At 47.9% G+C, this 25,189-nt stretch overlaps 1 protein-coding gene across 5 annotated transcripts in view; it reads left to right on the top strand.

Moving 5' to 3' along the window:
• The window catches only part of LARP1 (La ribonucleoprotein 1, translational regulator), a 91,616-nt gene that overhangs the window by 25,225 nt on the left and 41,202 nt on the right, over positions 1–25,189 (top strand). For 4 of the 5 annotated variants that reach the window (XM_019657728.1, XM_019657727.1, XM_019657726.1 and 1 more), the window contains exon 1: positions 10,779–11,659. The exons of the other annotated variant lie outside the window; for it this stretch is intronic. In XM_019657728.1, coding sequence (XP_019513273.1) covers positions 11,224–11,659 — 436 coding nt within the window. In that variant the 5' untranslated portion in view covers positions 10,779–11,223. Of the gene's footprint in view, positions 1–10,778; positions 11,660–25,189 lie in introns of those variants that run through there. 5 annotated transcript variants of the gene reach the window in all.

Below are 25,189 nucleotides of genomic sequence, written 5' to 3'. Positions count from 1 at the left end.
GGCCTTTTGCTCTATGTGGCACTGACTCATGTTTCAACATGCTGCTGATTAGGGAACTTTCTATGCAAAGCTATTCATCAGCGAGGTGAGCAGCTGAGAGGCAGTGAAGCCCCTACCCAACACTTGAAGTGGACCACTGCCGAGCAACATTTAGAGGGCAGTTAGGCTTAAGGCAGAGGGCCGGCCAGGCACCCTAAAAGGACCCTTCTAACCAGAGATTATAGGATTGGATGAAACCTCTCAAAAATCCCAGTCTTTCACTTCAGGACAGTGACAAGTCCTGCTGGCCCTTGGGCTTCCAAATTGAACATCCTTTCCCAGCTCACCCTGCCTGCCAACCATCCTCTACTCGCAGGCACTGGGATCAGTGAGCTGGGAGAACAGGTGGCTGTGCATGGATCATCCTGGACATCTGACAACATGGCCCCCAGCCCAAGGACCAGGGAGGAGAAACAGCAGATCACTAAATTGCAGGGTGTCTGCTGCCTGATTCAATCAGTATACTGTGTGCAGTGCTGTGGAGATGCAACACGCCAGGCTCACTCCTGGGCCTGAGGCCCAGATGTAAGTTACAGAACCACACTCAGAGCTCCAAGGCCTCTCAGCAGCACCTCATCCAGCCACTTCATTTCACACATGAGGCTACGGAGGCCCAGAGAGGGAGAGCAACTTGCCAGAGGCCACACAGCACTCATTCAACGAAATATTAAGTTCCTACTATGCCAAGCACTGTGCTTAGGACTGGGGATACTAAAGAGTGAACAAAATAGCCACAAGCTCTAGTTTCATAGAGTTTACACATTCATGGAGGAAATGGGCAAAAAGCAGGTGAACACATAAAATATGAGATTGTGATCTGTGTTATGAGGAACATGGAATATATCAGCCGAGTTGGTTAGGAGAGGTTTCTCTGAGAAGGGGCCATTTGAGCTGAGGCTTGAAGGATGAGAAGTGTATGGTGTTTGTGTGTACATGTGTTAGGTGGGGGTCATATTCCTAGCCCTAGAGCCCCAGGCTAGGATGAGCTCCATGTGTCTGAGGAGCTGGCACACAGAGAAGGCAGGAGAGAGGAGCAGAGAGCGCAAGTCGGAGGCGGATGGGGTCTGGAGCACACAGGGTCTTGTGGGCCAAGCTGAGAGGTCTGGAGTTTATCCTTGTTGCAATACGAAGTTATTGGAAGGGTTTTTGTAGGCGAGTGACAGGCGTGCTGTAACATTTCCTGCTTTTCCCAGTTGAGGGGCTCCATGGGAGCCCCATCACCCTGGAGGCTTGAGGAAAACACACCCAGCAGTGCTGCCTACATAAAATGAACTGAGCTATTCCTTGTTTTTATCTAGTGATCTCTATACACTTTACCCACATTAGGTAATTAGGCCACTCATGTAATTTTAAGTTCCCTCTTCCTATCATATGTCATGGATCTAGACGCTCAAGTGCAGCAGGACCCCGTGGGAATTGGCAAATCTCTCTGATCCAGTGACTGTTGCTGGGACAGGCAGTCACGCAGCCTCATCGGCTTGCTACAGCCTTTTCCCACCTCATCCCTGTGACCAGCACTCATCCTCTTTGCCACTGTTAGAATCTGCTATCAAGGCTGCTAGGATGGGAAGAAACTTCCAGAACATCCAAACTTTTTTTTTTAATGGGAAAACTAAAGTCCAGAGAAAAAAAGGACTTTCCTTGGTCCCATCGGAAGTAGCAGCAGAGCCGGAACTGGAAGGCAGACCTCTTCCTAAACCCCACTGTCTGGTACTGCCCCAGCAGAGAGGGAGGCACCTTGACAAACCTGAGTCAGCATTTTCCAAAGGGGGTTCCTCAGAACACCAGACCCAGATTTGCTGTGTCACATGAGTTTGAGGAAGGCTGCAATCACCACCTCCTTCTTAGAGATTCACCATGAACGTTAAGGGCCCCGAGATATCCTATAGCAAAACACTCATTTAACCTTGCTTAACTCAGATCGCTTCATTTCCCCAATATGAGGTGATGACAGTGTCATCTTGGTGGTCTGTCTCTTCACATACGGGGGAATATGCCACGGAAAGTGCCACCCTAAGAAAAAATATTCCCTGCTGCTCTCATTATTATTCTTGCTATTGCTATCATGAGGGCAGTTCATATGTCAGCTCATGTGACCTTACCTCTCTCCAGGTGCCTTGCACAGTACTGAGTCTCAGGGATTATGACACAGATCAATTACTCAATCGACAAACACTGACAATGTGTGTCAACTCTGGACCTCTTGAGTCATGTGGCCTCATCTGAGATAAAGGGAAGCTCATTTCTTTCTTCTCCTCCACCAAGGAAAAGGCCTGGCAAAGTTTTGGCAGGGAAACGCAAAAACATCCCTGAAGGTCACCAAATGCTATAGCCCTACTCCCTACTCTTCTAATCTTGACAAATGCCACTCCTCAAATTTAAGTCCTAATTAAAATGCAGCCACCTCCAGGAAGGCTTCCCTGACTACCTCTTCCCTGTTCCTCTGGCCTGTGGTCCACTCTGCCTCTCCTTTAGTCTCCTGAACTTGACTGTACCATGTTTATAGTGAATGGTATGGCATCAGCCTGTGCAGGGGTCTAAATGAGGGGAGTAACAAACATACTAGTATGTTCTGGGCCCATCTAATCAGAGTTAAATTCAATTTTAAAAAGAACTGTGTGGGCCAAACAAAACATGCCTGTGAGCTGAAATCGGCCAGAGGGCCGACAGCTTGCAACAGCTAGAATATTATCTGGAGTGTGAAAGCATTTTGCATTTGGCATCTTTAGAAATCCTAGTGCTGCCATCAGCTAGCAGCGTGGCAATAAATGCCTCTTGTTTCTGATCCTCAGTTTCCTCATCTATAGAATAGGGTAGCACTTGTTCTGCTTTTTTCATGGGATTTGAAGAATGTCTCTCTTGACTCTATGTGAAAGACCACTACTCCCCTTTATAATAATAATGGACATTTATTCAACACTTAACTACTTGTCAGTTACTGTTCTAAATACTTTGCATGTATTAACTCAGTCTTCACAGTAACCCTAAGAGGCACATGCTGTTATCTCCATTTTACAGATCAGAAAACTGAGGCAGAGAGAGGCGAAAGAATTTGCCCAAGGTTACAGAGCTGGTGGTGGCAGAGCTGGGACTATAAAACCCTTTCACAGATATTGGTTAGCGTCCTCAAAGGCATAATGAATTTTATCAGGCATTTCCCTTTTCACCACTGTGTAGATGGAGACACTGAAGCTCAAGAGGTGAAGTAAGTTGCCTAACATCACACAGCTAGAAAGTGGGCAAACCTGAGCCTGCATCTAACTCTTTGACCCCAAACCTTCAAGATTTTTTTCCTGCGCCATATGTAAAGGACAGGCAAGTGGTCTGTGAAGAGAACAATGTGCTGGTGTAGGGAGGTTTGTTCCCGGGTCAGAGAACACACCTGGCCCTGTAATGTTTCTACTCCAGTCCCCAGGTCAGGGCCCTTCTGTCCTGGGCACTCAGTGCCTGTGACTAGTTACAGTCATGTTGCTGGGAAAATTGCCTTCTGCCATTATTTTTTTGGCTGCTGATTTCCGCTTGTCTGTATGAACTTGGATGCTTCCTGACCCTAGAATGTTTAAACGTGGTTACCTGAGTTTTCTGATGATGGGTTTTTTGCTTTTTCCACATGTGCTATCTGTATCTCCTGTGGTATGGTGTAGGGGCCTGGAGTGGGAGGGGTAAAACCTGGGTTCTGATTTTGATTCTGCTGCCCTGGCATACAGGAGCAAGTCATTGAACTTATGGGGGACTCAGTTCTTCAGCTGCCAACTGGGGACAATCAGGTGTGTCCTGTCCTCCATGAAAGCCCTTTGGGAAATACAGTGTGATACAACTAAAAGGTGGGCTGCTGTGAGTAAGGTATACCACAGGTGCTTAATAGATGACACTTAACTGACTGCATGGAGGGGATTTGCAGTGATGTGAAGGCAATGTTCATAATACAATGTTAAGGGAGGGAAAAAAGCAAAAAAAATAAAACTGCTGAATGTATAGTGTGATCTCAGTTATATGAAATACACATAGAAAAAAATACTAGAAGAAAGTATGCCAAACATGTTGCTAGTGATTACCTCTGGGTGGTGGGCTTATATGGCTTATATGTGGGTTTTGCTTTGCTAGACTTAAATATTTTTGTTTGCTAAAGTTAGCACATTTTACTTATATATTTTGTCATTTAAAAGTGTATCTATAATCTATAGATATATAATAATATGTATAATAAATACATTTGTAAATGTATTATATATAATTATATATAATAAATACATTTGTTACATATATTATACATAATATATATATATATAGTAGATCCCCCCCCCCCCCCCCCCCCCAATCCATGGCTTCACTTTCTGGAGTTTCAGTTACCTGCGGTCAACTGCAGTCCAGGAATATTAAATGGAAAATCCTAGAAGTAAACAATTCATAAGTTTTAAATTGCGTACCATTCTGAGTAGCGTGATGAAACCTTGAGCAGTCCCACCAGGAACGTGAATCATCCCTTTGTCCAGTACACCCACCCTGTGTGTGCTACTCAGCTGTTAGCCACTTAGTAGCCTTCTCGGTTATCAGATGGGTTATCAGAGAGAGAAAGGGGGAGAGGGAGGGAGAGGACATAAGTTTTATTATAGTATACTGTTATACTTTTTCTATTTTATTATTCGTATTGTTGTTAATCTCTTACTGTGCCTAATTTATAAATTAAACTTTATTATAGATATGTATGAGTATAGGAAAAAAACAGCACATGTAGGGTTCAGTATATCTGCAGTTTCCAGTACCACTGGGGTTCTTGGAACTCATCCCCCTTGGATAAGGGGGGACCATTGTGTGTGTGTGTGTGTGTGTGTGTGTCTGTCTGTCTGTCTGTCTGTCTGTCTGTCTGTCTGTCTATCTAAGTGTGTAATTTGACCCTTGACCCTTGACAGTGTTGCTCTAGTTACCAAAACATTGACGTGATCAGAAATGATCCTGCATTCATTCATTTATTCATTCATTCATTCATTTTCATTTATTTGTCCCAAAAGACACTGAGGGCCTGTTGTACAGAGGGCACTGCCGATGACTTCTACAAGGGACACTAAGAAGAATGGGGTATAATCGCTGCCTTCGAGAAGCATATCATAATCCAAATGGAGGATAAGATATAACCATAAATGAGGGTAGAAAGAAAGTGAGAATTATTATATGCTTTAGGAAAATTGCCACTGGGAGTTAAGAATGGGAAAAAATCTACTCTACCTGTGGAGATTAAAGCAGACTTTGTGAGGAAGTTGGTATTTTGTACTGAGCCTTGAAGGCCAAGTAGAATTCTGGACAAGTAGAAATGGAAAGGCATTGATGGCAATAATAAAAGTCATGTAAGGTAATATTTACTTAGCACATACTATGTGCCAGGCATTGTGCTATTAAATTACACACATTACCTCATTTAAGGCTCACAGAAGCTCTATGAGATAAGTGCAATAGTATTATCATCTCCAATTTATAGATGGGGAAACTGAGGCTTAAAGAGAGGTTACGGGGCCGGCCGAGTGGCGCGATGGTTAAGAACTCGCTTGGGATGCCAGAGGGCCCCGGTTCGGATCCCACATATGAGGGCCAGTGACACTGCCCTCCGCAGCTGGGATGCTGAACAGCAGCTCAACCTGGAGCTGGGCTGCCATGAGTCGCCGGCGACGGCGTAGGCTGCAGCCCCTGTGGCAGTGGGTTGCCATGGGCTACCGTATGTAGCCAGCAGCCAGCGTGAGCGGCCAGCAGCCGCAGTGAGCGGCCGTCCAGAAGCCGGCGACTGATCTGCCTCACCCGGGAAGAGCACAATGATGGTGCCAACTTGGGCCAGTGAAGCAACATCCTCCACAACTAGATTGAAGAACAAAACGACAGCAACTTGTCTGTTCCCCTTCCCCCAGTTCCCCAGCACTGTTCCCATCCCCCCAATTCCCCAATAAAAATCTTTAAAAAAAAAAGAGAGGTTACGTATTTGCCCAAAGTCATGAAATGGGATTCACACATATACAGAGGGTGCCAAAAAAATGTATACACATTTTAAGAAAGGAAAAAAAACTATTAAAATTGCAATGCTCAGTATATACTGATAACAAAAGATGAATACAAGTCACGTTTGACTTTTACAATTACAAGAGGTGTTCAAAGTGGTTACCATCAGCATGCAGACACTTCTGATTACAGCGAAGTACTGCTTGAGCAATGTTGACCAAAGTGTCCACTTGCATACATTTTTTTGGCATCCCATATATATGAGTGTGTGTATAAACAGCTTTGTCACAGTAAGAGAAACAGCATGAATTGAGGTAGGAAAGCACGGGCCCACAGGGAATTAGACAGGTCGTTTCCTGAAGGTGGGGAATATGTGTGTCTTGCTCACCTCCCCACGTCCAGGGCCTGGGCAGTACTGACACATTGTAGATGCTCAACAAATTATTTGTCGAATGAAAGAAACAGAGTGGTCCTCTGTTGCTAAAGTCTAGGGTGTAAGGCTGGAAGTCAGAGGGACAGGAAGGGATGTGAATGGGGGAATTTTCAGCAGAGGCAGGCCCATCAAAGTCCATCAGAGTCAGAGAGGGCTCGCCAGTGTAGTAGGTGCATGGCAGGAAAGAACAGTTAGTGGGAAACCTATCATGAGACCACCTGAGAAGTGTGGGAACAACAGGGAAGGTAGCAAGGCTGGGGAAAGAGTTGAGTTGGTGCCTGTCCCTAACTCAGAGTAGTGAATGTGTTCAAAGTTAATTCTGTATCAGACCTTCTTCATGGCAAGCCCACCCTGCTCCTTTACCAACCCCCTTGGGTGGCTTGGGCTGCCTCTGAGCCTACTTCCTCATCTGTAAAATGGGGATAACCATACTTACAGAGAAGGGTTGCCCTGGAGGTTAACGAGGTATTATGGGAACAGTCAGCACCCTCCCCCCATTCCTCACCTTACACATTAGCTATTGCTGTCTACATCTACTTCCCAAGAGGAGATCTAGGCTGAGCCTCCTCCCATGAATTGAAGCAAGTTTCTTGGCATATGCCAGAAGGCCCAAGAGCCTTCAGGGTTTGGAAAAACACTCCCCAGCTGGCACTGTTTGTTTTGGCCAAGGCCCCTGCCTTTGCTGACCCCACCCACTCAGTATAAAAGAGGCCTCCCGCCCAGGAGCCCCTGATATCAGAAGCAGATAAGAGATACAGCCCAAGTTCTCCCAGAAACACAAGGTCCTTTGGAAAATCAAACTCAAAGAGGAATAAAACTGTACATCCAAGTGTGTTAAATTTTCCTTCCTAATAAGCACAGATAACTCAAGGAATCAACCCACCCCCACCCCACTTTTACCTATGCCCCCAAAAAGACAGAATAAAGTTTCATGGAAATTGTATCTTTCTTCACACTCATAAGCCAGGTGGCAGCTGTTATGCTCTCCATTTGTGGATGGGGAAATGGAAGCCCAGGAAGGAGGCTGCCCGAGGTCCTTCAGCAAAGTTGGAGATGAGACCCAGGTTATAAACCAGGTCTCCTAGCTCTCTAGTCCCACATTTGGCCTCCTCTGTCTCTCCTTAGGACATTGTCGGCACCAGGAACAAACAAACACATAATTACAAATAGGCATTCGGACCCACTTTACAATTTTTATTTTGTAAGTTTGATTTTCTCACTGTTTCTGTGTGTTTTCAGCACATGATGTGTGGAAGTCCTGGGCACAGCAAAAGTTAGTCTGTTCCTTGTCCCTTTCTGCCTAAAACATATCTTGTCTTATCTCTTTTTGGCCTGAGGTCACCTATTGCTTAATTACTTGCCCTCCCACCCCCAAAGAGTTAACCTTTGGGAGAGACAGGATTCAACTTTTTTAGTATCTTCACCAGGCCTGGGTATTTGATGGGTTCTCCATAAATACATATGGCAATGGAGGGAAGAGAGACAAGCCTTACAGTGTGGTGTGGTGGGTAAGAACCAGTCCTGTGGAATTAGACTGTCCTGAAAAAGCCCCTTCTGGTATTTGGCTGCTGCCTGGGACCCAGGCATCCAACTTACATTCCTTTTTGAACTTTGTAATTGTTTGTAGTTGAAGATACCTCAGGGCTGAGCCTAGTGCCTGGCACATAGTAGGAATTCAATAAATATTCATGGGAATAATTAATACCTATCTCATTGGGTTATTGTGAGGAATAAATGGGATAATGAATGTCAAGTATTTCTCAGAACCTAGCATACAGTAGCTACTCAATAATAGCTACTCTTAACTATTTGGTCATTATTAGTATTTAGAACTGAACCCATGCAAATAGAATGCCACAGTGGGTTAGGAATGAAAAAAACACCTGAATTCAAATCCCAATTCCATCATTTTATGTAGAAAAAGCTACTGGATTTAGGATCAGAGACTCAGGTGAGAGACCTGGCTCTGCCATGGACTAGCTGTGTGACATCAGATAAATAGCTTTACTTCTCGGAATTTGTGTTCTCATCAGCAAAACAAGGAGATTAAGTAATTATTAAGATTCTTTTTTTCTAGCTTTAACAGCTCATTGTAAGATGTAGTCTCACACTGGTCTCTTGCGTTCTCTGACCCCAGTTTGCCCATCGCACACAGGTGTTTAGGGGCCCCTCCCTGGGGCAGGGCAGGCCCAGAGTGTACAGATGCTAATGCCCCTCCAGCCCCCACACAGCAGGGCCTGGCAGTACTTGTTCAGCTCACACTGACTGCTGAATGGTGTGAATTGGTTACGTGTCCACACAGAGCCCTGGTCCCCTAATGAGTTGTATGGGGGCACCTTTCCCTCTACTTCTAACTACAGGAATATAGAAAAGAATAACCAACAATGACCATTCTGTCCCCTATTAACAAAGTTTAGAGAGAGCTAGTGTGGAGACTTCAGGAACTATATATCAATAAATACAATAAAAAATAATGCATTCTAGTGGCAATGTACAATAATTTACCATCTAATTAAAGGTATATATAATGCAATTATGGCAAATCCTGCTTACATTCAGTGAGATCCCTTTAACCATTATCTTCCTTGGTGCCTCTTTTGAAGCACTAGCCTCAGTCTTTATAATTTACACAGCTCTTTGACTCATACATTATCTCACTTGACTCCTCACAATAGCTCAGAGGGTAGAAGCAAGTCAGGCATAATTTACCCTCATTTTTCCACCAGCAGAGGAGGCCCAGGGAAGTGTGGAGCTCTGGCCACGGTGCAGTGTCCGAGTTATGGAAGAGTTGGGACTAGACATCAGATTGTCATCACCTCTCTCCAGTAGTCCTGATTACAACCACTCTACAACCAGCCTTGCCCTATGGGGGCAGTTCCAGGAGGCTTTTCAATATGCCTTCTCTATCCAGCAGGTTGTGGGTTCTAATCATTGTCTTGGAGATGGCCAGATTTCCGGGCTGTTAGGTCTTAAGCAGGTGGGATCACAGCCAGTCAGAGGCCAGGACTTCTTCAAGTAAAATGTGGGACCACCTGGTGGGTATGTACCCAAGGGGTGTTGTTAGACATGCAGATTTCTGGGTCTAATCCCAGACCTGATTCCAAATGCTTTGGAATATGCATTCAAAATTTTCATCATCCAAACTAAAGTAGCTGATCTAGTCTAACCTATTACTGTAGTCATTACTGTCTTCATGGATACCAGACAAGGACTTGTTTATCACTTTATTGACTTTCTCTACCTTAGAATGTAAATTCCATGAGGATAGGGACTTTGTTAGCCTGATTTATTGCCAAACCCGGTTTCCTCGAACCCCCCACAATACGAGGTCAGTAAATATTTATTGAATTGTGCACTAAAGTTCGAAACCACTGTCATACACCACTCTTTCGTTTTACAATAGGGACACTGAGGCCCACTGAGGAAATGACTGCTGCAGAGTTGATAAGGGGCAGCGCCAGGGCCAGGATTAAAATCTCAGACCTCAGGAGTCTCAATCGGGCGTGTTGGTTCAACTCTGACCAAATCAATTCTCTAGAAAAAAATGAAATCCACTTGAAATAAAAGACATTTCCAGCCCATAAATGCCCATTTTCGGGGGCTTGGCCAGTTTGGGATCTGTTGGTAATTCAGTTCCCACTTCCTAGGCGCCCGCTGCCCCCAAGGGTTAAGGGCCCGACTTCCCGGCCGAGCGTCGAACCCATCTCCGGGCAATGTTCCCGGGGCTGGCGGGGAGGAGCCGAGCACAGTCCGCAGAGGTGAGGGCGGCTCGCCCAAGGTCACCCGGACGGTGCCTGGAGGGGCCAGGCCCACACGGCACCAGGGAACCGGCGGCCTCCGCGCTACTTCGGGGTGGATGGGCAGCCCCCCTCCATCATCTTGTAAGACGAAGGTGACATTAATGGTTTCTTCCCCAAAACTGGCGCATCCAACCTGAAGAGCGTGTGCAGGCCCTGCCGGCCGCGTGGCCCGTTCCCATGTGCTCCACCTGCGGTCGCTCTCTAGCGCTGGTCCTTTAAGACACCTCCCCCTTTTTACCCCCACCCCCCCCCAATCTCTCCTGCCTCCTTCATTGCCCCTCCCCTCCCGAATTGCATCAGGCACGTGCTCGCCCCCGTCAGGTCTGAGCACCCCTCGCCCCCTAGCCTGGGAGGTGCGCCGAGGAATCGGAGGCTAGGGGCGGGGCGATGGGCGGGTCCACGAGGCCGTGCGCGCGCGCTCCCGCCTCCTTCGCCGGCCCGCCCGTCGCCAAGGGTCGGCCCCAGCGGGCGCGCCCCCGTTGCGCCGTCCCTCCCCTCGGCCGCCGCGTCGTGAGGCGCGCGCCCGCCCGCCGCCTGCCGCGGATCGCGTGGTCGGCTCGGCTCGCCGCGCCTCTCCCCCGTCCGTCCATATTGCTGCAGCCCCCGAGCCGGGAAGCCCGGGCTGCCCCGGCGGCGGGGGGGAGGGAAGTACGGGACGAGAAGCCTGCCAGGCTCGGGGTGGGGGTGCCTTGCGAGGAACGGGCGGGGGGGGACGCGCGCCAAGGAGGCCTGGACCGCAGAGTGGGGGGCCTTCCTCCCCCCCCCCCGCCCCGCCAGCGGGCCTCGGATCTAAGGCGGCTGCATCCAACTGGGAGTGGGACCGCGCCTAGCGTGAATCCCGACCCTTGTCTGCAGGGACCGGGGCCCAGCGCTCCGGAGGAAGGCGTCGCGGGCGCTCTGAGAGCCAAGTTCGAGGCGGGGGAGGCCGCCTCGGGCGCGCCCGGCTTCTCCGGGGGGGCGGGCGCGCAGATGGCCACTCAGGTGGAGCCGCTGCTGCCGGGGGGCGCCCCGCTCTTGCAGGCCGAAGAGCACGGGGGGCTGGTGAGGAAGAAGCTGCCGCCGCCGCCCGAAGGCAAGGGCGAGCCCGGGGCGAACGACGTCGGAGGGGGGGAGCCGGACGGCGGCGTCCGGAGATCTCGGCCACCCTGCGCCAAGCCACACAAGGAGGGTACCGGGCTACTGGAGCGCGAGAGCCCGCGGCCTCCTCAGCCACCCGGCGCCGAGGGCCTGGCCTTCAGCGACGGGGAGGAGGGCGGCGGCGGCGAGCCGGGCGCTGGTGGAGCGGCCGGAGCCGCGGGCGCCGGGCGCCGAGACTTCGTAGAGGCCCCTCCGCCCAAGGTGAACCCGTGGACTAAGAACGCTCTGCCGCCGGTCCTGGCCACCGTGAACGGACAGTCTCCTCCAGGTGGGTCTCCCTGCTTGCTATGCAGGGTCTGGGGGCCTTTTCCGGGGAGGTTGGCGTCCCCTCCCCCAGCGGCCTCCAGGGCCTGGGGTCCGCCGCTGGTGGTGGTGACTCGGGATTTTTTTTTATTGCTTCCTGCCTAATTCGGGTCGCTGTACCCTCCCCCCGACACACTCGGGAACCTGTCCTTGCCTGAGTGCCCGGCCTCCAGGAGGCCACGGCCACCGCCTGGGCCGCAGCGGTTAGTGGCAACGGCGTGGTCCGGGCCTACCTCGCCGGGAGCGGGTGGGCGCTGGAATCGGTGAAAAGGACCCTCTCCCCCACCGCGTGTTGGTGTGAGAAACGGTTCCTGTCCTAAGCCTTCGGGAAGCCCCCTCTTCCCACCCCGCCCCACGCTCCCCCGTTTTGGTAGCGTTGCGATCGTCCCCATGTTGTAAATGTTTAATGAGCATATGTCATGGGCAGCAAAGCGCCCAGCGATGAGTTCATACCGACCACACGGGTTCGACATTTAAAAGTTAATAAGTTTTGTTCTCAAGTAGATGATATTTGGCGGTAGAATCGCCATTGACAACGCGTTGAGGGGTCGGTTACGAAAAGAATGGGAAGAAGAGGAAACCCAACGTGTCATTGAATTCGGTGCTTTCCCTCCCCGATCCCTGGGACCTTCCGCCTTAAGAGGGAGCCGGATGGCGAGTGTGCGGGGAATCCAGTTAAGGGGTTGGCGGAAAATGTGAGGCGAGTGAGGGGGCTTGCGGCGGCACGAGGGGCGTGTGGCGGCGGGGGAGGGAGTGGCCGGGATGGGCGGGCGGGTGACAGTTGGGCGCCATGCGCCGCCCCGGCTGCCCGCGGACTGCTCGCGACCGCTCGGCCTGTACATTCCGCGCCCGCCGCCGGGGGTAGAAGGCGGGTGCGGGCCGTCTGCGCGGCCCGGAGTGTGCGTGTGCGCGAGTGTGAGTGCGCGGCCCCCCTTCCCGGCATTCCTCCGCAGCCGGGACAACGTGGTGCCTCCCCGCGCGGGGAGCGGCATGTGACCACTGACCCGCGCTCTGCACGCCTTCTCTCTCTCTCCTTTTTTTTTTTGTTTTGTTTTGTTTTTTTGTCTTTTCGGGCCTGGTCCTTTGGGGAGGTGGGGTTGTAGGAAGTCCTATCGGAGCCGTGTCAGCGTGGGGAGAGAGGCGGTGCAGAATATGGAGGCTCGTCTGGGCCTCCCTTTGCGGAGAATAGACCGTCGCCTTGGGTTTGGGGCGCGCCCTCCCTCCTCCCTTTGCCGGCGCGTAAGGGCAAAGTGGTTCTGGAGTCTTTGGTTTGGGGTCCTTTTGAAGTGGACCAATATCAAAACCCGTTTGAAGCTAGAATGATGGCTCGTGGCCATAGCCCTAGTGCTTTTTTCAAAACTCCTCCCCTTTTGCAGTCTGCTGGTTGAAGCTGACTGGTTTAAACCATCAAAATGGGGAAAGTTGAAGGGGGGTGCTTCATGCCTCCACATTCAACGTAGTAGAATCGTTCGTAGTCGTAGGAAAACCAGAACAGCCAATTCTGAAAATGGCGTGTTGCAATTTTTATTTCTTTTAGGGTTGCTTCATTTGGAGGAGGGGACACTTGGGGTTTACTAATAGTACCTCAAACCGTGTTCTCTTCCTTCTGCCCTTCCCCCTTTTCCCTTCCAGAGCCCTCTTATGCAAAGGGCAGTGCTGAAACCTCCCATTTTCTTGCATATCCCTCTTGATCCACCCACAGGAGGGAAAGCAACTTGAAGACACTCTTTGGTCCTTCCCCCATCTTAAAACTCAAAGGGGTATAATCATCCCCAGGAGAGAGCACTCCTCAGAAGTTTAAATGGGGCTACTCACCCTGGCTGCTGCTGCTTAGCCAATGGTGAACGTGCCTTGTGGGTTTTAAATCAGCCATGACATCAGGTGGTATTGGGTGCCTGAGCTGGTATTTTGTGCAAGTCCAGGGGCCCTTGATAGGGTGTGTCACTGGGGTTATTGATCGTGGGAAGAAGACAGCTTGGCTGGCATCTCACCTTTTCCTTCCAGTGGAGAAGCCAACTTGCTTTAAATGCCCAAAGCAAAATTCTGAGTCTGGTAGATATGCTCTGTTCTTGTTTTTCTGGAATCTTAAGGCAAGAAAGTGTCTTGTCTATTCATTGGTTTTGAACCTTTGGAATAGTCTTTGACAGACTACCTGAATTAATCCAGTAGCTTCTCTGTTTAAGCCTATAGTTAGTGCTTGGATGCTTTTTGAGGGAGAATTTTGTGATTGACTTGTCTGTCTGGTAAGGTTAGATGGGGGTCCTGTCTTTGGAGTCTACATGGATTGCTAAGGCCCTTTTCCAGCCCTGATTTTATTTGCAGCATGGACAAGTGTAAATGTGACACCAGTGAAGTGGCAGTGTGGTCTTGGGAATTTTTGTGTTCTGTAATGCATGTTTTGGGGAGTCTACAAAAATGAGTGCCTCATAAGCAAGCTAAAAGCTTTCCAAAGCTTGCTGCAAATGCCTATTTTTAGCCCTCCTTTTGGCTCAGATACTAGTGTTTTAGTTCTTCAAGGGACACATGCAGTAACTGGTAATAAAAGATGTTTTTCAATAATCCTCCCTTGTAGGGTTCTCTATCCTGGTTTAAGCTTCCACGTCTTACATTTATAGTTTCAAATCTTGGGATTTGCATTTTGGCTTTTTGTATTTCCCTCCCTAGAATATTTTGAAAACGTTTAAACATTTTTTCCTTATCCTAGCCACAACTCTAAGTGTAAGTGTGAGAGACACAAGATGCTTTCATTAAAAGAAGAAATGATGTACATATAGCAAAGGTTGTGGGCTCAAAACTTCATGCGTTCAAATGGCAGCTCTTACCACTTGCTAACTGTGCCTCCTTGGGCAAGATCCTTAACCATTCTGTGCCTCAGCTTCCCCATTTGTATCCTGGGGATTCGTTATGATTTATCTGCCTCTTGAGGCTGTTGTGATCATTCATTGTGATGTGTAAAGCATTTAGCCCAGTGTCTGGCGTGTGATAGCTGTTATACCAAGTCTGGGAGACTAAGACTGGGACTTTCCGGGACTTTTTCTGGGTCTCTGTTTTCTCCACCTGTCATTTGAGGGGATTGGAGAGAGCAGTAATACTTTCCTTTTCTGGTATTGTTGGTATTGCATCAATACTCCATGAAATCTATGGGATCATCTCCTTAAAAATGGACTTTTGCTTATCAACAGGCTTAAAGGGCATGGTGTGGATAATCCTAAAGGTTGGTTACCCAAAGAATTGGCTATTTTTGCTTTGGACTGTGGTATGCTGAGTGTTTTAAAAATAAGTTTTAATTAGTTTACGTGCCTCTCATTAAGATTACCTCTTGGGAGAGTGCACACGTGCTTTCAGGGCTGTGGGGAAAGGCCCGTTTAGCTGAACTAAAAGTTCACTGTGGCTAGTGCACTTGCAGTGGGTTGAGACTTGAGAGTGTATCATCACCACAAGCTTCCACCCACCCCAGCAGGGGGAATCAGTGGGTTGATTGTGTAGAAACTCTAACTTCCGTGTAGTAAGAAAGCCAACCAACCAGTGCTGTAGTCTTTTTTTGATTTCTTTTTAAAAAAGGAAAGTCGGGGGCAGGGTCTGAGACTTGGGTGTTTATGTTATGGGCATTGCTTTTTCTGTACCTTTGAAGTGTAGCTAACTGACGGCACAAAATAAAAAAGGGTTATAATCTCGGCTAACCCATGGCAATCCCAGGGATCCTTTGCCCCATTGAACTGGCCTCAAGTAAACCTCCGCTCTCCTCTAGTTTCCTTCCAGGTCACACACACACACACACACACCACACACACACACACACACACACACACACCTGTACTATTAATAGGTGGGGCATCTGTGTGGATCTGAGCATCAGTCTTCACTGTGTGAAGACCTCAGAGCTACTTTAGCCCCTGGCCCCTCCTTCCCTCCTACAAGAAAGTAGACGAATGAAGTAAGAGCTCTGCTCTGGAATATACAGGCTGCACTTTTGAGCCCCAGCTTTGTTTCTTTTGCTGCTACTGCTTTTTTTTTTTTTTAATTGAGGTATAATTGCCATGTAATATTAGTTTTAGGTGTACAACGTAATAATTCTGTATTTGTATATATACGGTTTTGTGTCTAACCTGCTGTGCAATCTTGGGTGAATTACTCAGCCTCTCTGAGTCACTGTTCCTCTCAAAATGAAAATAATGATATTTACTATTTCAGAAGGTTGTGAGAATTAAAGAACGTAATATTTATAAAGCACTTACCGTAGTGCCAGGCGCAGAGCATCTGTTAAGTGCTACCTGTTTAACAATTGTTGTTTTTAAATTTTTATAGAATTATCACTAGTCTTAGAATTTGTTAGTTCCACTTCTGATTCTGCTCGTGACCAGCATCGTGGACACCAGCAACCCCCATACTTACTCTGCGTCTCTGTTTTTTCATCTGTAAAATGATGGAGTTGGATTAGGTCTAAATGTTAGTTTTTTTAGTAACAAAAACACTTTTTTCAATAAACCCCTTCCCCATAAAAAGAAACGAAAACCGAGCTTTTTATATCTGGTAGTGGGTAAGAACTCCAGTTTTGAATCCAAGCTCTGTGAGGGCTGGAGAGACTCTTCTGGCTTCAGGAACCCAGGCTCTTCACTTGGGGGTGCATATCAGACATTGCAGAGCAACTTACAATGTGCTAATAGGAAGTACACAGCACTGTCCGAAAATTTCCTCCAACCAAATAAAAAGCGAACCCAAACCTAAGAGAACCACAGATCTATGGGGATAGAGGGACAAATTGATTGACTGTGAGGTAGCAGTTTTCTAATTTCTGAATGTGAGAAATTCTGCAGGACATTATTTTATCAGTCAATAAATCGCATATTTTAAAATGGGAACTGTTACAGATGAAAAGAATTGAGGCATCAATCAAATGCATTGTGTGAATCTTGTTTGGATCCTGATTCAAACAAACCAGTTATAAGAAGACATTTTGGTGACAGTTGAGGAAATCTGATCACTTTATTAAGGAATTTGTGAGGGCTGATAAAAGATTATGATTGGTTTTTGTGTGTTTTAAACTCAATAACTGGTTATATTATGCATGTCTGGCTAAGAACTGCTCAGTTGGCCTAAATAAATGAGGGCTTAAAGCTCTTTTCCTGTAGTTCAGATCACTTTCTCCTCTTGTAAAGAATGCATACGATTAGGACACCCTCTGAAGGGGACAAGCGAGGAAAGCCTTCACCAGGAACCTTCAACTCCCCTGCCCCTACTTCTAGGCAGGGAGTTGGTGTGAGTGCCTGCTCGGGTGGGAGAGGTTATGGGGTGGTTAGGAGGTGGTTCCAGTCCCGTGGGAGGTGGAGGATAGTCTCAGCTGTCTTGAACCCTGACCCTCCGCGAGGGGCAGAGCATCTTGGCTAACCCACCCCTCTGCAATGGGACCTAGGCTAGAGTAAGAACTTTATAGCTGTTTCCCTCCCTTTGGGAGGTGGGGAGGAGGAGGAGGAGTGAGCCTGAAACCACAAAAACCTCTTTAAAATGGAGAGCTTGGCAAATGGGAGTGCCCCTGTTTGCAAAATCCAAGACAAGCTCAAAGGGGGTAATTAGAGTGTTGGGGCCCCCAGAGGCTCACAGGTGCCTCAGTCTGGGCTCACAAACCTCCCAGGCTGGTCCAGAGTGACCTAAGGGAGTGGCCAGGAGAGAGGATGGCCTTACCTTGTTGGGGTTCATGATAGAAAATCAGTTTTGGCACCTGGCTAATGAAAGTTTAGAAAACAATGGGGTGAAGGAGCAAAGGGGATAGGTGATGGGATTTAAATCAGAACATGGGCAGAGAACTTCTCTCTGCTCTCATTTAGTGACCTTAGACATCTTGCATAATCTCTGTTTTTCTTATTCACAGAATGGGATTAACCCATGCTGAGGCTGTTTTGAGAATCAGATTGATACCGGGTATGGGATAGCCCAGTTCATGAGTTAAAATGTCCCACACACGTGGTTAAGGGGTTTGTATTCCAGAAGATGCTTTCTAAAGGTAGATACGTATAGTTTGAGGTAATTACCTATTCTGAGGGGTTAGCTATTCCTTTCCTAAGTGAGGATGGATAATCAGGAGTTAGTTTAGTTTTCAAGTAGCTCTGTTTGTAATACCGTATTTCCCCATGTATAAGATGCACCCTTTTTCGAAAAATTTGGGGTCTAAAAACTGGGTGCGTCTTACACAGTGGTTGTAGATTTTTTTTACTTGCATTTCCCCGCAAGTGATGAGGAGTTGTATGAATTTTATGATGAATAAAACTTGAGTTCAATAACTCTATGTAATACATTTTTTTCAAATTTCGGGCCCCAAAATTAAGGTGCGTCTTATACGTGGGAGTGTCTTATACATGGGGAAATGTGGTAGTTACCGAGATCAACTGGCCAACTTCTCATGGCATATAGCTTAGGGCATCTCCCTGTGGGATTTTCCCAGAATCAGGACAGTCTTGAGGTAGTACCTTTCTTTTGGCTGTGCCTTTGGACTGGCAAAGTCTTAGGTGTTGGGGTTAAGAGTGTGGGCCTGGATTGATGAATTTTGTAAAGCCAGCCCTATAAATCTGTCATGTGTAGTGAGGGGCTTCCCCATCTCAGTTTGGGGTACTGTTAATAAACCCAGATGACTCCTCCACCAGAAGCCTTATTTATAGGGTGCTTTGTACTGACCTTCCAAACTTGTGGCGGCATCCACCTTACCCTTCAGACATAACGCATCTTGAGGTAGCCTTTTCTCTTTCCTGCTTTAAAATTAATTTGTAAGCTTCTCAGAAGAACTGAAGTCACACATGGGTGGGAGCCATCTGGATGAATGGTCTACCTGGGCTCTGTATGGTTTTTGCTCTCTTGTCACATACACTAGCTTATTGAAGCTCCTAATAACCCTGAGATTAGTAATAATGATATCATAGTTACCATTTACTGGGTGCTTTCTGAGTCCTGTCCCATTTAATCAGCTCAGCAGGTGCTCTTATCCCCACTTCACAGATGAGGAAAGTGAAGGAAGACTCAGGAGAGGGTTAATAAGCAACTAGGTCCTTCTGACAGCTCCCACTAAAAACCTTGGGCTCATCCTTGCCTGTTGCTCTATTTCTCTGTCACCTCACATGAAATTTACATCCTTTTGGCTCCTAAAAGCTATATCCAGAGCTAAATGAGTCTTACCCCCTCTTCTGTTGCCAGCTTGGTCTACACACCATTGCTTCTCACCTGGATTGTTGCAGCAGCCTCCTAACTGGTCTCTCACTCGTGCTGAAAACCCTCTCCTGGCTTCTCATAGTGAGTAAAACCGGAGCTCTCAGAGTCCTCTGGCACGGGGCTTGATCTGGTTCCCCACACCACCTCTTCCCCACAAGCTCTGACATCTTTCACCAGTTTCCCTCCCAGCAGCATGGGTCCCTGTTTTTTCCTGGAGCACATTATGCACTCTCCTGCTTCATGGCTTTTATTCTGGAATGCTCCGCCCCCATCCACGTGGCTCACACCCTCACTTTCTTCAGGTTCCTGTTCAAATATCACTGATGAAGAGGCCTTCCCAGACCACTCTTGTGAAATAGTATGCCACCATCCCATACTCTGTAGCCCATCTCTCAGCCTGTTTCATTTTCGTTCTTAGCTCTTAACCACCATTGGGTATTTGACCACTGCTATGTTCCCAGCACCTACAACATGCATGGCACATAGTAGGCATCTTAGTGAGTAATTCGTGAAGGAATGGATGAATCTCATATTTTAACAGCAACATTCAGCATATTTTGAATCTGGCATACAGGATACCACAGTGAATAATAAAAATCTGTGTTGGCAAAGGACACTCAATCCCGTATGGATGGTGTTGTGTAAGAATGGTATGGGATGGGGTTCTTCGGGAGTGTGGCAGGTGTACCCGATTCAGTCTAGGTCAGAGAAGTCTTTCTGGAAGAAGCTATGGCTAAGCTGAAATGGAAGGCATAGGTAGGAGTTATCGGAGAAAAGGCCTGGGGAGAAAGCTTATTCTTGGTTGAGGAATAGCCCCAGGCTTCAGGGAACAGTGATTTCCCTGTGGCTGTGGTGTTAGGTGACTGGGAAGGTAAATTCTGACTTGAACAGGAAGGCAGTTGAGAGCCATCGAAGATTTAAAGTGAGGGAGCTGCGTGGTCAGATTTTTCCTTTTGAAAGATTACTCTAGCCTTGTGGCAGAACCTCTCACTTAAGAATAGATGGTTTGGGGCTTCCTGTCTGATCCTGTGGGACATTGTTTCCAGATTACAAAAGGGAACAGACTTCCAAGTCATTCCTGAATTGTAGGTCTTGGGCAATTATCAGCTGTCATCCTTTAGAGGCTGGGAGTGGCTCTGGTTTATGGGATTTCTCTGACCTTTCAGAAGACCAGGTGAGCCGGGATGAAGCTCATTGGCTGGAAGAAGCACAAGTGCTGAAGGACTGGCCTAGGCTGAGCGCATGCTTGAGCTCAGAGCCACCAGCTTGCTTGTCCCTGCTGCAGCTTGCTAGGTGGGAAGAGGAGGAGACCCTGGAAGTAGTGGCAGGGGGACAGGCTTCCAGGTGGCAGTCCCCCTTCCACAAGGGGAGGCCTGCATCTATTAGGCTGCCTGCCACCAGCCACTCTGCAGCTGGGCTCCGCGGGCTCTTACACAGATAACCATGTGTACAAGGTTTCCTTCCCAACAGAGCCACCTCCCGCTGCCGAATTCAGCTGTTTATACCTGTGCTGAAGACAGTGGGTCTGCATTTGCCTTTCGATTGGCTATTGTAGTGAGTTCCTGAGAATTCTGGGCGGTAGAGTCAGGCTTAGTGCCCAGTTGTCACCTCTGTCTCCTTGCTGTGCTCTCAGAAGCTTGGATTTCCTTTCCCTCCTTTCAGAGAGGAAGGAGTATAGAGCTGGAAGGGACCCCAGAAGTCATTCTAAACCCTGAAAGTACTAGGTTAGTTACCAAAGGCCCAGAAAGGGAATAGTTGCTCAAAATCAGTCAGTTCAAAGCAAGGCAGAGACTTGAACCCAAGCCTCTTGGCACCCACTCCAGTTCTGTTTTCACTTCACCTCTGAGGAAGTAGAATGGGGTGGTTGAATGTGAACTTTGGGGTCAGTCAACCACAGTTTGAATTACCGTAGCCATTTACCAACTGAGTATCCTTGGACAGGTAGGTAACTTCTGGGCTTCAGTAAATGGGGTTACATGTAGAGTTACCCACGTACTGGGACTGTTGAAAGTGAGCTAGGTAAATATGAGTGCTCAGCCTGAGCCTGGCAAATAATAAACAACAAATGATAATATTAAGAGTACCGATGGTTCTTTTTTTGAGGCCTGGATTTGACCCAGGTCTTCAATTTGCTAACAGAGGTCAGGTGCTAAAGCCAGCTTTCCTGTCTTCCTGGGTCCTCTCTGCCCCTCGATCCCTTCTGTTTGGTCCTGAACCTACACAGGAATGCAGCCCATGCCACTTCTTAGAGCCAGCTCTTCTGACCCTGCCATGGGCTCTCATGCACCTCCATAGAGGAGGGGGATTTAAGGAATCCTGGGGGATATAGCAGTGAGAATCCCACATGTGGTGTTTGGGAATGTCCTGGTGATAGAATGTCAGTGAGAGCTGGCTCATTGCTCCGCATGGAGACCCTCCCACTCCATCTTGGTGCTTTCTGCAGCTTTGGGCTTCTTTGGGGTGCGGAGATCTCTTTGCTTTTCCTGTTCTGTACATAAACAGCGATATGAGGAAGAGAAACCAATTATGTGGATGGAATAGTAGCCTTCCTGGTTTGGGTTTTGCCTGAAGTGGAGCTGAGTATAGGGGGTGGAGTTTGGACATGGTGACAGCAAGGTTGGGTGTGGGAGGCTGGGTGCTGCTTCTAGGGAATGTGGGAGGGAAACAGGAAATCAGGAACACGCAGAGGAGGTGGCTCACTAGGACTCATGCACTTTTCTACGAGGAGGGAATGACTGAAGGAACTAGGATTATTTTGCCAGAGAATCAAAGGTGGGGGTGGGTGGAAATACTGGTTGTTCTGAAATAAAGCGTTTGAATATGGCCCTTCTTGTGGCCCTTTGGGTAAAACTGATGGCAGGTGGGAGATGAGAGGTGGAGGGTCACTAGGTTTTGGCTCTGGTCATGTAGTAACTTTCAGTAGTGCCGCCAAATGGATTCAGCTGCCACAGGAGGTACTGAATTCTTGTGATATTTAAACAGTTTGGGTAGCAATTAGCTAGCTTTAAGGCTCTGCAGCTACAAATTTGCAGAGTACTTTGCTAGATTTGTTCATTCAGAAAATTTTGATTACTTGTTAGGTGTCTGTCAAGCTTCGTAATTCAGGGGTAAACAAGACACATTGCCGCCATGGTGGGGCTTAGATGCTAAAAGACCGGTCACAAATGGGCATTCTCCACCTTACCTCCTCAGGCCCAGTCCAGTCTACTGACAGGTTTTGATTGGCCTTGCATTAAAAACAACTTAGTCACCTATATTTTAAAATCAAGAAAATTTATCTGGAGACCTAGAGATTGTAGCTTCTCTTTATTTTCTTTAATTTATTTTTTTATTGGGGAACAGTGTGTTTTTCCAGGACCCATCAGCTCCAAGTCAAGTATTTGTTTCAATCTAGTTGTGGAGAGCGCAGCTCAGTGGCCCATGTGGGGATCGAACCAGCAACCTTGGTGTTGTGAGCACTGCGCTCTAACCAACTGAGCTAACCGGCCGCCCCCTGCAGCTTCTGTTTAAAAGGCAAGACTCTGGATGTGCAAAAAAAAAAAAAAAAGCCATTGAATTGTATGCTTTAAATGGGTGAGTAGGACAGCATGTGAAATAATAAAGCTATTATGAGGGAAAAAATGAGCCAATCTGGCCACACTGAGCCTCTATTCCTTTACGACTGCTATCCAATAGCGAAACCTAGTCCCCCTTTAGACAAGGACACCAGCACAAGGCCTATAGGCTCAAACTTTGTATGTTTTATCATACAAAGGAGAGAGGACAGCATCTGACCAGCCTACAAGCTAAGGAGCATCCTATGGGAGGCAAGTTTGAGAGGACATGGTGGGAACGACTTTAAGGCCTGGGGCAGGAATTGCAGTTCCTAGAGGGGATTCCTTACCCACCCCTTTGAGGGAGAATGAGCATGATGGGGAGATAGGACACTTCTGGGCATTGTAGCCTAAGGCCCCAGAGCAGCAGGAAAAAGCTGAGAGCTAGGGGGCTGCTGGGAAACTAGGTTATGTTCGGCCCCAGCGAGCCTTTGCCCCACTTCCTCCATCTGTAAAATGGGTATAGCATCTTTGAGCTCTGTCTCTAAGGCCCCCTCCAGCTCCAGTACCATGTTAGGCATAAGACTGGCTAAGGCAGATGTTACTGTGTCTTGGAGTGGAAAGGGGAAAGGTCCTGGCTAGAGGCCTTGGTATGGCCCTGCTATTTGGGCATTGGCGCTCATTGGAACATTAAATTCTCCCTGGGGGCCCCAGACAGTGGAGAGCGGCTCCTCCAAGGCAGGCCTGCTCCTTACACAGTGGCTGGTGGGAGCCCTGTGTAGGGGTAGAGTAGAGAGCCTGGGCAGGAAAACTGGAGACCGACCACCCTTCTAGTCGCAGCTCTTTGGCTCACTAAGACACCTTGGGCAACTTACTGAACCTTTTTGGACTTCCTTTCCCTCCCTCTTCTGAAAATAAAGGTGATTGAGTTTGAAGGCCTTTCAAGATCCTTTCCCACTAAGATTAAGTTCTACATATCAAACTGGAGCTCAAGACTGCAGTTTGCAAGAAAGATTTTATCTAACTGTGATGGTTTATCCCCACCTGATTGGACCAGCTTTCAAGTGAGTCATCCCCAAGAGCTTGGCCAACGCTGCAGGATACTTCTAACTAGGGATGCGCATTCTGCTCTAGGGAAATGCTGAGCTAAGATGGGCTGCCCCATATGGTGTTGAGTGTTGAGGAGCAGTGTGGAAACAGTGGTGGCCCATCTCTTGGCAGGAGTGTTACTGAGATGATTCTGACATCCTGTACCTGGTTTGATGAAGTGGCTGCTGAGAAACCTCCTCCTGGCCCTGAGATTTGGAACCCAGGTCTGGGGGAGGCCAGGGTCAAAGTATCAACCAGCTGGCTGAGGAGAAGGGACGCTGGCCCTTCTCGAGAGACTGAGTATTCAGAGTCCTCGGGCCTATCTAGAGAAGCACAGAGCTGGAGCCTAAACTTTGTGTGAAAGGAACTAAATTGACTGTCACCAAACTGAAAACCATTCATTTCACATGTTTATTTGAGCAACCTACTAAATGTTAGACCATGGAGCACTGGTGGAAACAAGACTGAAGGGACCTGCCCTCATAATTTACATTCTAATGGGAAGACACAGTAAACCAACAAGGTAGTCCGGGTTATCACTGGCAAACAAATCTCCCCAAAACTTAGCACAGCCATTTTAGTCACTGATTTGTGGGTCAGTATTTGGACAGGGCTCAGCCAAGCAATTTTTTTCTGCATGGCAGTGATAGAGGTGGCGTGTGTCCTGGTTTGGAGAGCCCTCCACAGTTTCAGTCACGTGTTTGTTAGTGAAGGCTGGAAGACTAAGTTCAGCTGAAACTGGAGTGAGTGTCTTCAGATGCCCTCTCCAGCATGGTGGTTTCAGAGGAGTAGGACTTGCTGTATAGTGGCTTCGGGATTCCAGAGAGTCTTCCAAGAAACAGGGAGTAGATGCTGTCAGTGTTTTAAGGTCCTGGGACTGAGCACTAGCACGGCATCAGATAGTATATTGTATTGATAGAGGTCACAGATCCTGTAGAGAATGAAGGTAAGGGGACACTCAGGCCCCTTTCAATGAGAAGTATCAATTTGCAATCATCTTTAAAACAGCACCAGTTTCTGATAGTGACAAGTGTGGTGAAGGAAACAAGGCAATGTAATAGAGTAGTGTTGGGGGGTGTGTGGCTGGGGGCAGCTTCAGTCACGGTGTCAGGGAATTGCCTCTAAGGGTGAGCCAAGCTGAGATTGATAAGGAGCCTGGTGATGGGCATTCTAGCTTGGAGGTACATCAAGCACTAGGTGATAATGAGTTTAGTGTTCTCGAAGAAACAGAGGTTTGTGTGAGTGAGAGGCGAGGGGCTCAAAAAATCAGAGAAGCAAGAGGCCTTGGAAGGCCAGCTGAGAAAGTTTGAAAACAGTGAAAGAAGTGGCACCATCTGGAGATTTCTGTAGTAGTCCAGGGAGAAGATAGAAAGGAATGGATGATGGCACAGTGGATTGGGTCTGATTTTTTTATTTTTTTTTTAATGCTCTTTTCCCCAAGACTAAGCCACTTGAAGAGGAAGTTTTCTGATTGCCATTTCTTACTTCATCCTCTTTTCTCAAACTGTCCAGAAGCCGAGTTATTCAGTAGTTGCACTGTGCCCATTAATCAGAAGGCTGGCCTGAGGCAAGCAGATGTTTTTCCCTGGGTTCTGGGTTTCTTGGCCCCAGAGCCAGAAGTGTTGGTTCTTCCTTGTTTAGACCAGCTTCCGCTGGTCTATGCCAGGAGTTAGCAAACT

This window comes from Hipposideros armiger, unplaced genomic scaffold, assembly GCF_001890085.2.
Source record: "Hipposideros armiger isolate ML-2016 unplaced genomic scaffold, ASM189008v1 scaffold_279, whole genome shotgun sequence".
NCBI lineage: Eukaryota > Metazoa > Chordata > Mammalia > Chiroptera > Hipposideridae > Hipposideros > Hipposideros armiger.
The sequence above is the reverse complement of the archived record's forward strand: the minus strand, read 5'-3'. Positions and strand labels throughout refer to the sequence as shown.